The sequence below is a fragment of the Aotus nancymaae genome, unplaced genomic scaffold, assembly GCF_030222135.1.
Source record: "Aotus nancymaae isolate 86718 unplaced genomic scaffold, 86718_ANA_hifiasm-v0.15.2.pri h1tg000049l, whole genome shotgun sequence".
In the NCBI taxonomy this organism is placed as follows: Eukaryota; Metazoa; Chordata; class Mammalia; order Primates; family Aotidae; genus Aotus; species Aotus nancymaae.
The window spans coordinates 34,355,904-34,369,536 of record NW_026988463.1 but is presented as its reverse complement, the minus strand read 5'-3'; the positions used below and the strand labels follow the sequence as shown (position 1 = coordinate 34,369,536).

Sequence of the window (13,633 nt, the reverse complement as noted above, 5' to 3'; positions counted from 1 at the left end):
ACTCTATAACCAACTATCCCTCTGGAGAAACTCATCAGCCAAACACACTAATGTGACCTATATACAAGTAACTCCTATAGCTGAAAATAAATACTTGTTGCTGTTGAATGGCTAGAGAAAGCTCATGGCAGACGCTTCACTATGATCTCTATAATGGTCTGATCTTTCCACCAAACCTGCTCTACCCACTGTCTGGCCCAACACAGTTAAGGACAGACCTTGAGAAGAGAAACCTACAATCCCTGCACAATAGCCACTCCACCCCCATGACTTTTCTGACCTAATCTCCTACTAACCCCCACCATCACTGGTCTTACTCTTTTCTTGGACTGTACCAGGTGCACTTCTGTCTTGGGACTTGCACTGCTCTTCCTTGCCTCCTTCAAGTCTTTGCTCAATGTCACCCTCTCATTGAGGCCTACCTTAACAACTCTACTTAAAAGAATTATTTTCCCAACGTGGCACAACAAATACCCTTAGTCCTTATCTATTTTTTTTTCTCAGAAATTTCTTATGTACTAATTTCCTTTATTGTATGTCTGTCTACTCTGCCCACTAGAATGTAAACTCCAGCTCTTTCGTCTGTTTTATTCACTGATTCATCCCCAGGACCCAGCTCCGTGGTTGGCACATAAGAGGCACAACAATAAATACTTGTTGCTGTTGAATGGCTGGAGAAAGCTCATGGCAGAAGTGCTACATTCAAACACACCTTCAGTATCACTGGTGTAACAATCTTTGGAAGGCAGGCTCCTGATCTGCTGTGGGGACTCAAATTTCGCCAACCACTTGCAGGTGGGAAGCTCACCCTTGGTTGGTTCGCAGAGCCATCTGCTGCTGTTATCTCTACCACTTTTGACCACAAATACTTATCCCCATCTTCTCTAGTAAGCACGACACAATGACATCTCACAGGTGTCAGATGTCTGAGAGACTGAAAACACAGCACAGGAAGGAAGTTGTTGCAACCATACAACCATTGTGTGTGTGTGTGTGTGTGTGTGTGTTTGCCACAAACTAAAGTGGAAAAAAAGTCACAGGTATATCATTTAGGAGACCTTAATTACTTCTCCTGAAGCATCTGTCTGAGATTGGGCATGGTAGCTCACTCCTGTAAATCCCAGTACTTTGGGAGGCAAAGGCAGGTAGATCACCTGCTCTGAGGAATTCAACACCCCCTTAGGGAACATGGTAAACCCCATCTCTACAAATTAAAAACAAAAATTAGCCAGGAGTGGTGGTGCACACCTGTAGTCCCAGCTATTCAGGAGGCTAAGGTGGGAGAATCTATCGAGCCAGGGAAGTCAAGGCTGCGGTGAGCTGGGATCACACCACTGCACTCCAGCCTGGGCAACAGAAAGAAACTGTCTCAAAAAAAAAAAAAAAAAAAAAAAAAAAAAAAAAAAATACACACACACACAAAATTCAAAAACAAAAAAAGTTTTGAGAAAAGGCATTTTTGTTTCTTTATACTTCTTTCCCATCTCGTTTTGCGGAACAGGGGTATTCCCTAAAAGCTATCTGCACAGGAGGATTGCTTGAGCCCAGGAGTTCAAGGCTGCAGTGAACTATGGTCATGCCACTCCATCCTGGTGACAAAGTAAGACCTTGTCTCTTAAAAGTTATCTGCAAGGGTACAATATATATTATTCAGGTGATGGTTACACTAAAAGCCCAAAACTTCACCACTAAGCAACATAGCCATATAACAAAATGACACTTATATTCCTTAAATTTAACAACAAAAAGTTGTTTGCAAAATGTACTCCTAAAATTCTAGTCCCTTCCACCTACTTCCATTAGAAAATTAAAAGCTACAGTTCCATCAGGGGAAAATCTGTTAGCTCAACAAAAACTGCAATTAAGAAGACAACAAACCTACAAGACTAATTAAGTGAAAAATGCACAGCAGGCCGAGCATGGTAGCTCATGCCTGTAATCCCAGCACTTTGGGAGGCAGAGGCAGGTGGATCACCTGAGGTCAGGAGTTCAAGACTAGCCTGGCCAACACGGTGGAACCCCATCTTTACTAAAAATACAAAAAACTAGCTGGGCGTGGAGCACATGCCTGTAATCCCAGCTACTTAGAAGGCTGAGGCAGGATAATTGCTTGAACTCCAGAGGCAGAGATTGCAGTGAGCCGAGGTTGCGCCATTGCGCTCCAGCCTGGGCAACAAGAGCAAAACTTGTCTCAAAAAAAAAAAAAAAAAAAAAAAGCACAGTAATATTTTAGCTATTTCAGTTATCTGTACAACGCAAGGTCTATAAGGGAGGCTACACGTCAAAAAACATTGGATTTACTTTGGTGACTGATGGGGATTTGGCTAAAGTCTTAATAAAATTCAGACACTTAAAAACTAAAAATAAAAAAAATAAAAATAAAAATAAAAATAAAAAACTAAGAAAATAAAAACAAAAAAAAAATTCAGACACTTGTATAATGTGCACACACTAAATGTGTTGTCTAAAATAATAGTCACTCAGTTGTTTTTTTTCCCAAATGGTCTGAAAGACCACATTAAAAGTTTAGTAATATGTTTTCCTTTGTGTGGTTTTAAATTTTTCCTAAGGACTTTCACAGTCTTACTGATCTCATTAGACAGCAACTCTGCCCTGACACTGGAACTCATCTTTCTGTTCTCTCTTATCTCTTTTGTGCGTGTGTGTGTGTGTGTGTGTGTGTGTGATGGAGTCTTGCTCTGTCAGCCAGGCTGGAGTGCAGTGACTCGACCTCAGCTCACTGCAACCTCCCCCTCCCAGGTTCAAGCAATTCTCCTGCCTCAGCCTCCTGAGGAGCTGAGACTACAGGCACATGCCACCACACCCGGCTAATTTTTGTATTTTTAATAGAGACAGGGTTTTGCCATGTTGGCTAGGCTGGTCTCAACCTCCTGACCTCAAGTGATCTGCCTGCCTTGGCCTCCCAAAGTGCTGGGATTACAGGCGTGAGCCACCATGCCCAGCCTGTTCTCTCTTATCTCATACCCCATATTTGACCCTGTTGACCCTACCTTCCCAACAAATCCATAACCCAAACTGTCTGGGGAGATGCAAATGTTCCTTATCTTTATCAGGGAACAGGTTACAAAGTACATTAATTTGTCAAAATTCAACACATTATACATTTAAGGTCTGGACTTTTATTATGTAAATTATACCTAAAAATAATGTGTATTATGTATATAATACACACATATACATATTAACAAATATATATATGTATTACATGAACACACACACACACACACACACACACACACAGTCTCCCCACTAGCTCCAACCATTTCTTGCCATCACAGCCATCACCATCCTTATCCAGACTATCTCTCTTGCTTGGATTACTACCAGTAGCTAGCGTTACAACTGGTCTCCCGGCTTCTCCCTCCTCCTGACACCCCACAACCAATCGAGTCTTCATGCAGCAGTCAGAAAGACCTCTAAAAGCCACATCAGACCACAGTAGTCCTCTGCTCCCCTTGCAGTGAGAATCAAGGCCCTCTAGTAGCCTACTAGACTCTCCCAATCAGTCTGTTATTCACTCTCTGGCCACCACTCTCAGAGCCCTTGCCTTGCTCTAATCACAATGATATCCCTGCTACTGCTCAAACCCTCCAGGCAAGTTCTGGCTCTTCTTTCTGCCTGGAATGATCTTCCCTCAGATGGCACCTTCCTCATTCCATCAGGCCTGTAGTGGATGCTGTGGTATCATGGCAGGACCCTAGCCTCCAGGAACTGAAGCACACTCCCACAGCTATCTGTGGAGTGTTGGCAGCCCGGACAGCTCCCTGCAGAGTCCTTCTGCAGGTAGGACCTACCCTCAGTGGAAGAACTCCTTTGGCAGGGTCCGGTCTCCTTCCCAAAACAGCCTATATCCAGACTGTGGACACGGAAATAAAGGGCCTGGATCTTCCACCCCAATCTGGGACAACTCTGACGGGGTTCCCCAGCTCCAGAGCTCCTAACAGGGCTGGCTGCGGCTTTCGCTGTGCTTACATCACAGCTTGCCTTCTCCCTCTGTATGGTCCTGCTTCTCTCACTCCTTCATTGGTGTGGATCCCAAGAGTCCTCCCCAATAATTCTGCATGCAAAAATCTCCAGCTCAAAATTTGACTCCTGCAACAAGGTCTTTGCTCAAATGCTACCTTTCACTCAGGCTTTGCCAAAGCATCCCATTTAAACCTGCCCATCCCCCACCTCTGCCTCAGCATTCCTCATCTCTAAGTCTGCTGTTTCCCCATTCACAGGCTCTTTTTTTTGAGACGGAGTTTTGCTCTTGTTACCCAGGCTGGAGTGCAATGGCACGATCTCGGCTCATCGCAACCTCCGCCTCCTGGGTTCAAGCAATTCTCCTGCCTTAGCCTCCCGAGTAGCTGGGACTACAGGCATGTGCCACCATGCCCAGCTAATTTTTGTATTTTTAGTAGAGACGGGGTTTCACCATGTTGACCAGGATGGTCTCGATCTCTTCACCTCGTGATCCACCCCCCTCGGCCTCCCAAAGTGCTGGGATTATAGGCGTGAGGCACCACGCCCGGCCCTACAGACTCTTGTTTGTGATTTGACTGTGTGTCTCACGAGGAAGCTCCCCTCCCACATCTCCTCTCTTCCACATACACAGGACACCCTCAGAAGATCCCATCCCAGTCTCACTGGCCAGGATACATAACAGGATGCTCAAGAGTCTGGCACGCTGCTTGATTCACTGGTGTTTTAAGAGCTGAAAACACACACACACACACATACACACACATTCTCTCTCTCTCTCACTTTCAGCTCTTAAAACAGTAGTGAATTGGCCGGGTACAGTGGCTCACTCCTGTAATACCAGCACTTTCGGAGGCCGAGGCGGGCAGACCATGGGAGTTCAAGACCAGCCTGACCAACATGGTGAAACCCCATCTCTACTAAAAATAAAAAAATTAGCTGGGTGTGGTGGTGCATACCTGTAACATCCCAGCTACTGGGGAGGGGAGGCAGGAGAATTGCTTGAACCCGGGAGGCAGAGGTTGCAATGAGCCAGGATTGCACCACTGTACTCCCACCTGGCGACAGAGTAAGACTCCGTCTCACACACACACAAAAAAAACCCAGCAGTGAATTTATCAAGTGTCTTTTCTTTGTAAGATCTTCTGTTAGAGGATGCAGCAGACCTGGAGTCCACTCCAACGTAGGTCTATCACTGGTCCTCAAATAAGGCCTGCTGTCCCTTCTGTCTGGTTTTCACCACAGTGGCTTTTGCCAGGGTAGCCTCCCAGGGAATTGGCCTATCCTAGGTTCGTTAATGCATCGAGGCAGATAGTGCTTTTAGGAGCAACATATGTTAATCTAAATGGGTTTTCCTTTTGCCAGGAGTGTTTTAAAACCATTTTCTATCGGTTTCATCCACTTCCTTTCCTAAAATGGAAAGCTCCAGAAGACAGAATCATATAAATGAACTCCTTAGGTGAGGCTTGGACAGAGTGCTTCCCCTTATCATTGGAATTGCCAGCAGATTCACCAGAAAGAGCCAGCCATTTGAACAAGAAGTTTATTTGCAGTACATCAACTCCACCAGCCAAAGGCAACAGACACTGTTAGCTGCCTATCCATCAGCCACTTTTCCACCATCGCCTTCCAGCACTCAGTACTCCTTCAGCATTTACTGAGTGACTACTATGGTGTGTACTAGACACCATTTCTGGCCCTGGGAACAGGGCACGAGCAAAGACAAAATCTGTCTTCCAGAAGCGTATGTTCCCCGGGGGAGGTGTCTAACAGAACCTCCCTATTTTATTCAGATATCCACCCTGCCCCTTATGTAAGCCAGTAGGCAATGATGATCGGATGCAAGAGAGGGCACGTGACCTAGTTGGACCAATCAGGCCAACAGAAGGGGAGCCTCTCCCTTCTGCTCCTCTCTGAAAATATTCTCGATACCCCACAACCAGAGAACTCTTGAAAACCAAATGCCAGAGAAGGCTCACCAAGTATACCTCAAAAGACACCTACTAGGTTAGAAGCCCCAAGGTACTCAAAATGGCTACAGAGGCAGTCATAGGACAAGCTCCAGGCGGGAGAAAACTCTTGGTCCCATACTGTACCACATGGTTTCTGAAAGCTGTCCTTCTGAGGAGGAAATGGGCCTGAAGCTCTCCAAGATAGAGTGGCCAGCCTCAGCACAGAGACCAGTGCTTAGCAAATTAGAATGAGTAAGCCTGGGCTTGAGCTGGAGTCTAAATGTGACTCTCAACACATCTCCATCACATCTAGTGGAATCTTGGTGGCGGGGGGGTCACCTCATCTCACTCAGCCACAGTTTTCATCTGCAAACTGTACTGCTGCAAGTCATAGAGATTTCAAGGGTAATCTTCTATCGTATATAACAAGTCCTGAGATAGGTCAGTCTCAGGGTACATTAATTGAGCAACTTAAAGAGACATGTCCCTCTGTCTTCCTCTCCTGTCATCAGTATCAGCCCTCTCCTGTCATCAATATCAGTCCTCAGGGTCAAAAGCTAGCTTTTACATGCAGACTTAGTAAAGTCCAGCAGAAGAGATGGGCCTTTCAAGCATCTCCTCTTATCTAATTCTCTAGGAGGTCCCAGGAGATGTCTCCTCCTAGTCTCAAGGGCTGGAATGGCATCACAAGGCTGTTCCTCAACAAATCCTTGGCACTCACCCACACAACAGCTTAGGGCTATCAATAGCTTGGCCTGCAGAAGGCAGACTCCTGAAAAAAAAACTTGGGGTCCTGCTAACAAGGAACAAGGCAGGCAACCCTACAATATCTGCAACACTCCCTTTGTGCTATTTGATAATATGCACACTGTTCACCCCCCACTCACCTCTAGGTGTTGTTGCTGACTTTGGCAGGATGATAAAATGTGCTTTGCATAAATTTTTGGTTCCCAAGGCTCATTCCAGATCTCTGGTTCATGTGCTAGATACCTCTTCACTCCACAGGCAAAACATCCTGGATGAACAGAACATGACAGCAACCTCTGGGGGAAGGGAGGGGTCAAGCCAGACACAGAGTATCCTCTTCCTGGTCACTCACAGGACCCAAGATCAGCCCAGTGGCAGCAGGTCTCCTACTTGGTCTCAGTAGTCAAGGCCAGATGCTCCCCAGAAGTCCTTCCCAGCTGTGTAACTATGATTCTGCTCAAAAAGTGAAAATAGCTTTTCAGCCACTTCTTAGAGTAAAACAAATGTTTAAGAAAATCCCATTTCCTAGTCTTCATCCATAGTCTTTCTCCAGCATATTAAAGAAATAAATTCAGAGAGTGGCTGGGCACAGTGACTAACTCCCATATTTTGGGAGGCCGAGGTAGGTGAATCACCTGAGGTCAGGAGTTCAAGACCAACCAGGCCAACATGGCGAAAATGTGTATTAAAAATACAAAAATACTAAATACTAAAAATACAAAAATTAGCCAGGTGTGGTGGCATGTGCCTGTAATCCCAGCTACTTGGGAGGCTGAGGTAGGAGAATCACCTGAACCCAAAGGCTTAAGTTGTAGTGAGCCAAGATCATGCCACTGCACTCCAATCTGGGTGACAGAGTGAGACTCTGTCTGAAATAAGTAATAAAATAAATAAATTCAAAGAGACACAAATCTACAGTCACCTGCCTATATGGCTAAGTCCCTTAATTCTACCTCTGCCTTGTCTTTAGTGCCTCTGTATTCTTTCTTACCTCTACCACCTGTGACCTCCCTGTCTCCCTGAACATCTGATCAAGACTGGAAACTCCTAACTCCTCCAGGGCCTTCCTAAGACACAGGTTGGGTGTTTTATCCAGCTTCCTTAGAAGCCTCAATGATCTCCTCCCCTAACCCTAAGAAGGAAGTGCAAGCTCCTAGCAAGGTGTTCCAGGCTCTGTCTCCCAGCTCCATTCTCCTTCTTGCCCTGTTTAGCCTCTCTCCTAGCATGTTCTATGTGTTTTCCTAAATGCTTTCACCCTCTAGCCTTTTCTCCTGATGGTCTCATGTGCTGTAGCACCTTCTCTGCCATCACAATTCTAGTCACATCAAGGTTCAGTCCAAGGACACATCCACAAACCTGACTCTGCTGGAGAAGTGCCCTTCCCCCTCGGGCTATCATGCTTATTCCTCTAGCTCCTGTTTCCACTGCCCTGCATTCTAGAATATGGTTTGTATGTCAATCTCTCCCATCTATCTTCCACACAGCTTTCCATTCAGAGAGAGAGCCTTATTTACCTCTGGTCCCCACAGAACTCTCACCAGAAAGGTTCAATGTCTGTTGCATAAATTAGTGAAAACTCCACATACATATTGTCCAAAGCAAAATCTCACCCAGTTTTCTTCGGCCTCTTCAGATGTACTCTGGTTATTTTCCTAAATCAACCTATCTTCAGGCATAAGTTAGGAGAGAAACTGATGAGAGAATTCGCATTTTCTGAGCTATCATACAGAACAGGTGAAGCAAGAATTATTGACTTCACTGAACAGATTAGGAAAAGGATGGAAAAACCTTTTATGTCACATATTTAGCACACAGCAGGACACAGAGACTTCAGAGCAGGATATCTGATTCCAAAAACAGAAGACAAAATTCTTGCCCTCAAGAAACTTATGGTCTAGTTGGAACTATAAGACAAATACAACAAAAGGCAAATAACTTATCCAGAGTGGAGTTTCTCACCCTTACCACTATTGATATTTGGGGCTAGATAATTCTCCATGTGTGAGCTGTCCTACATGCTATAGGATGTTTAACAGTAGACCCGTCCTCTACCACTTGATGCCAGTAAGCGCTCACTCAGCCCAACCCTGTTGTGACAACCACAAATGTCTCTAGACATTGCCCTGTAGAACCACTGATCTACAGCAACTGCCAAGTTTATCTCTCAACCACTGCAATCATATAACCTCACCATTAGGATTGTTTCCCTATCTATTCTCAGACACAGGTCTGCAATGCCCTCCAGCAGCGTGCTGGACCTTACCCACCCACCCAACTTTATCATTGTACAATTCTGCCTACATTTTCCCTTCAAGGTGAATTATTTTTCATGCTGATGTCTCAGTAGAACATCTTCAAATCCTTTTCAGAATGACACAAGGTAGGGGTAAAAATAATCCAATCACAGGACAGGAGAAAACACACATAAGGCCATGTGATTAACCAGTGAATTATCCTATTATTGAAATCTTCCCAAATCCCTTTTCATAACACTGCTATCAAAGTATGAACCAGAGGCCAAAGGTGGACAAGAGCTATTTCAGTCCTGGCCCTCTTGGTTAGAATGGGCTTTGCCAAAGAGCTGAGCGTAAGAACTACCTGCCCAGGTGTGAGAATTCCAGAAAAAACTCAGGAGTCAAGGGCCAGAGTTGGGAAGAGCCATGAATCTCAACAAGATTTTCTAAACATACAGACTACATTTTTCTATAAACTTTAAAACCAGAAACCTTGTTATTTTCACTTTTTGACATAAACCTAACTCAGAAATGAAGTTTATTTTGGTCAATTCTAAAATAAAATATACAAAAAATATTATATCCAAGAACACAGAGTAAAATGTATGAACAATACCTGGCACATAACTTCTATATAAATGATAGCTATTATTATATATCTTAATTTAACAATCTTTTATATTTGGTCACAGGGTAAAATGGAAGAGGAAGTCTCATTTTACCAAGGCCCAGAAGTAGAGTTATAAGTCCCAAGAATTTACAGTTGGTAAATGATGCAGTTTTGAACGCAGTCTGATTCCATATTCAAGGCTCATTTTACTGCAATGTGACAACTTCAAGATTAACTTATTGATAAACTTAGACAAGTGCTTCTCCACCGGGGGTGATTTTGACTATCAATGGATATTGGTAATATCTGGAGATATTGACACAAATAGGTGGTAGTTGTGAAGTGCTACTAGCATTTGGTGGATAGAGGCAAGGGATGCTAGAAACATACAACATAGATGACAATCACACAATTTTATGGCCCAAAATGTCAACCTGATGAAGTTGGGAAACCCTATCTTAGAGGTTTTTCTACTTTCAGCCAAGAAAATGAAGACCAAATTACACCTACACTTCAACAAGTACTTTTTCTCCTGTTCTAGCTACCCTCTCCACTTTGAATGGATTACCTGCCACACCACAGAAAAATGTTGAGCTCTCCGCTACTTCCCCCATTAGACTCTAGAGAAACGAAAAAAGTATGTTCGTGCTGACTGCAGTGGCTCACAGCTGTAGTCCCAGCTACTTCGGACGCTGAGGCCGGAAAACCCCTTGAGCCCAGGCATTTGAGTCTAGCCTGGGCAACACTGCAAGATCCCATTTCTATTAAAAAAAAAAAAGTTATGTTAATGTGTCACAAGATAGGAGACATGATTACAGAGCGAGGAACCCAGAAAGTGCAGTGATGGGCTTTCCAAAAGCAAGCACAATTTTACTGGCCACTACCCACTCCTCAGGCTTCTGGCTGAGCAGCCCCTGCTTCCAGCAGCCACCAATATTCCTATAGCCGCCTGCTCAGCAGTGATTCCGGCCAGCATCATTTCCTCTAGGGCAGTGGTAATTTACCTCTGACAGTCCTTCTGAACATTCCATGAGATTTTAAAAGAAATGAAATTTGACAAAGAACAAGTTTAAAAGAAGTTAAATCCCATCCTGCCAGAGTCTCCATATCTTTTTATTATTAGTTATTATCTCAGATTTCTAAAGCACTTTATGGTTTGGGAAGGATTTTTATATCTATGCCCCCAACTGACTATCACAAGCATACTATGAAGTAGGTAGAGCAGATATTATCATGCTCCGTTCTAGGGCTGTGGAGAGGCCCTCAGCAACAAGGGCCACTATTGCACTTGCTCCGCCAGGCTGATGCACTTGGCTGCTTGGCTGATCTTAGTGTAGTCTCTCATTCATTTGTACCTAAAGCATCTTAACTTATGTTTACATAGCATAAAACTTTTGACCTACAAAGGAGCTTATCAAAAAGGACAAATTATATGATAGACAGTAGTAGAGAGGCTGGAGAAGGGTAGACTATACACACAAACTGATTTATGTAAGGCATTTTAAAATAAAAATTCCATCAGACCTTCACACAGTAAACTAGTTCATAACAACATTTTTCCTTTCCTAATCACAAGCATCATAATTCATCATTACAACATTTGCCCAGTTCTCCAGGGAAAGATCTGCACAGTACACATCAGGAAATGCTCTTGGAGATCAACAGGAGAAATGAAACTAAAACTCAAGGCTTCTGCTTTCATGCACAGTAAAACTTCATCTTGATAAATATTATGAAAACCTCAGCTTTCTTAACCATTTTAGCCAATATTTCTCACATATCTCATCATGTGGAAGAGGTTGCTCAATGCAGCAGGGTATACAGAGGGGATTGAGGCAGTTCCTACCCTGGGGGTGTATGGAAAGTACCCCCACCCCTTCCATGCAAGGCAAAGCACAGAGACAATGATATAGGAAATCTACCGGGTTAACGGTGGACGAACGGTTTCAAAAGAAACACATGACCTCACCTAATCCCTGAAAAAATGGGAAAGATGACACATAAGAAGATGGAAGGGAAGAGAGGTGGCAGGAGGTGAACACAGACATTATCAATTCAGTTTAGTTGTGGTAGTAGAGCGCATCCTGGGACCAAGTTCAAAACAAAAAAGCCTCATGTTCACCTATCTATTCTTGCTCTTAAACAGTAGCACCCTCTAGTCACATTGCAAAGTAGAAATGAGGAACAAGATAGCATCAGGGTGACGCTTTGCCTGTCAGCAGTCAGAGACAGGCCAGAATCAGGCCCTGGGCTGGAGGAGCCTCCCTGGGTTGCTTTCTGTGCTACAGTGCTGTCAGTAGAGTGGTGAGGAGGAGGGGGAGCGCGCTTTTTTCATCTCCCTGGGGAGCAAACACCAACTCCTGCAGCAGTTCTGCCAACAAGGCAGAACTATGACGAAACTGGTTACCACGGGCTTCTCTGTATCAGAGTCAAGATAGAGGGTGGATGAGTCTGCTCCCCAAGGGTGTGCTTTGAGGCCACTGCTGCAGAGCTAAGGAAGCCCCTCTCTTAGAACACACCTGTGCCTTATCCGCCTGATGCCCCAGCTCAGCATTAACCGTGGTCCTTCCGCGTGGTCCCTCCTAAGACCTCCTATTCAGGGACCACAATTCCCCAACTCGTGGCACTGTCACCAGATCCAGAGGGGCAGTAATAGTCCCTTTTGAAGATTTCAGATCTTCACCCTGCCACTGAAAGGCCACAAGGGGGATTTCGTCCCGCTTTCACCTTCAGGACCATCTAAGCACTTCCCGGACGATGCAGACCAGTGGCAGGAACTGGCCGGCACCAAGGCCCGCTCCTGGGCGCCAGGCCGCGGCCCCTCCGAGGACCACAGGTGGACAGCGGAAGGCTCAGAACCAGGGCCCGGGGAGAAGATGGCCTTCGCTGCGGTCAACCCGGAGCACGTGCTGGGGCTCACCGGCCTCCCAGCGCTGAGGACAAAGTCCGCTCCCGTCAGCTGCTTGGTTTGGGCACCGAGTACCGGGCGTCAGGGAGGAGGCAGGCAGGGCTCGCGCACGCCCCGACACGACTCCAGACCCGGACCCGACTCCGGGCTCGGCTTCCCGCGACCCCTGCGCGCACTCACCATTGTGGTTGACCCAGGTCGGCTTCAGGAGCTTCATTGTTCGGCCGCTGCCGCCGCCGGGCTGAGGCGAGAGCCGGGTCCCTCAGCGCGCCCGGGCCATGGAGCCACCGCTGCCGCTTCCTCCCGCTCCGCCCGCCCTCCGGCCGCCGCCAGCCCCGCGCCCTCAGGGCCGTCGTGCCATCGCCGGCCCGCGCCCCCCTCCGCCGCCACAGCCGCCCCCCGCGCTCGGCCGCCGCCGCCGCCACCACAGCCGCATCCCCTGCGCCGCTCCTCCTCAGGCGGCTCCCGGGCAACGCCGGAAGTCACGGCGCGCACCTGCCAAATCGCCCCGGCGGGAAACCGCTCCCCACGCGGACTGGGCCGCCCCGGCTCCTCGGCGGGCAGGGGCTTCGGGTAGGGCCCGGGCCCGGCCGCCCAAGAAGGGGCGGTTTGCCTGGACAGCGGACAGCGAGCGGAGCCTGGAGTTGCAGCCCGGGCCGGACGCAGAGACAGGCGGGGCCCAAGTGGCGTGGACCGCCCCTCACCACCTCTGCCTCGCCAGTCTGTCTGACTTATTAACCAGCTTCCGTCATTCATCAACACGCGCTATCGGGTATCTCGCGAGCGCCAGGCTCCACGCCGGCGCTGGGATGCGACCCGGACTTCGGACTCGCCGAATGCGGGCGACGAGCCAACCTTGGTGGGGGAGGTTGGGGCGGGCGCATTATTGTAAGATCAGGGGCGTTTGCATAGACGTGAACATTTGGACTCCGACGAGCAGAGGGACCGCCCCTTTGGCCACTCCGGCTGCACTGTAGGGCCAAGGCTCGCACGAGGGCGCAGACCGACCAACCGTTTAGGAGCTAACTGGCGGGACTGTGCCCGCTGCAGAAGCGCGCTCGCAGCCCAAGGCTGGGACGGAACGGAGGACTCCGAGCCGCGCGAAGCGCAAGGCTCCCGAGTGTGCGCCGCGGGCGCCCGAGGCGGGGCTGCGTCGGGGGCGGGGACAGGCGCGTCTCAGCCCCCGCAGCCGGAACGC

At 47.3% G+C, this 13,633-nt stretch overlaps 1 protein-coding gene across 2 annotated transcripts in view; it reads right to left on the bottom strand.

The window, feature by feature from the left end:
• Positions 1 to 12,909, bottom strand: part of LOC105718472 (protein HIRA) — a 102,956-nt gene extending 90,047 nt beyond the window's left edge. The window contains exon 1 of one of the 2 annotated variants that reach the window (XM_012454168.2): positions 12,616 to 12,909. In XM_012454168.2, coding sequence (XP_012309591.2) covers positions 12,616 to 12,652 — 37 coding nt within the window. In that variant the 5' untranslated portion in view covers positions 12,653 to 12,909. The remainder of the gene's footprint in view (positions 1 to 12,615) is intronic. The other variant, XM_012454167.2, reaches the window with a different exon arrangement.
• Positions 12,910 to 13,633: the final 724 nt, after the last annotated feature.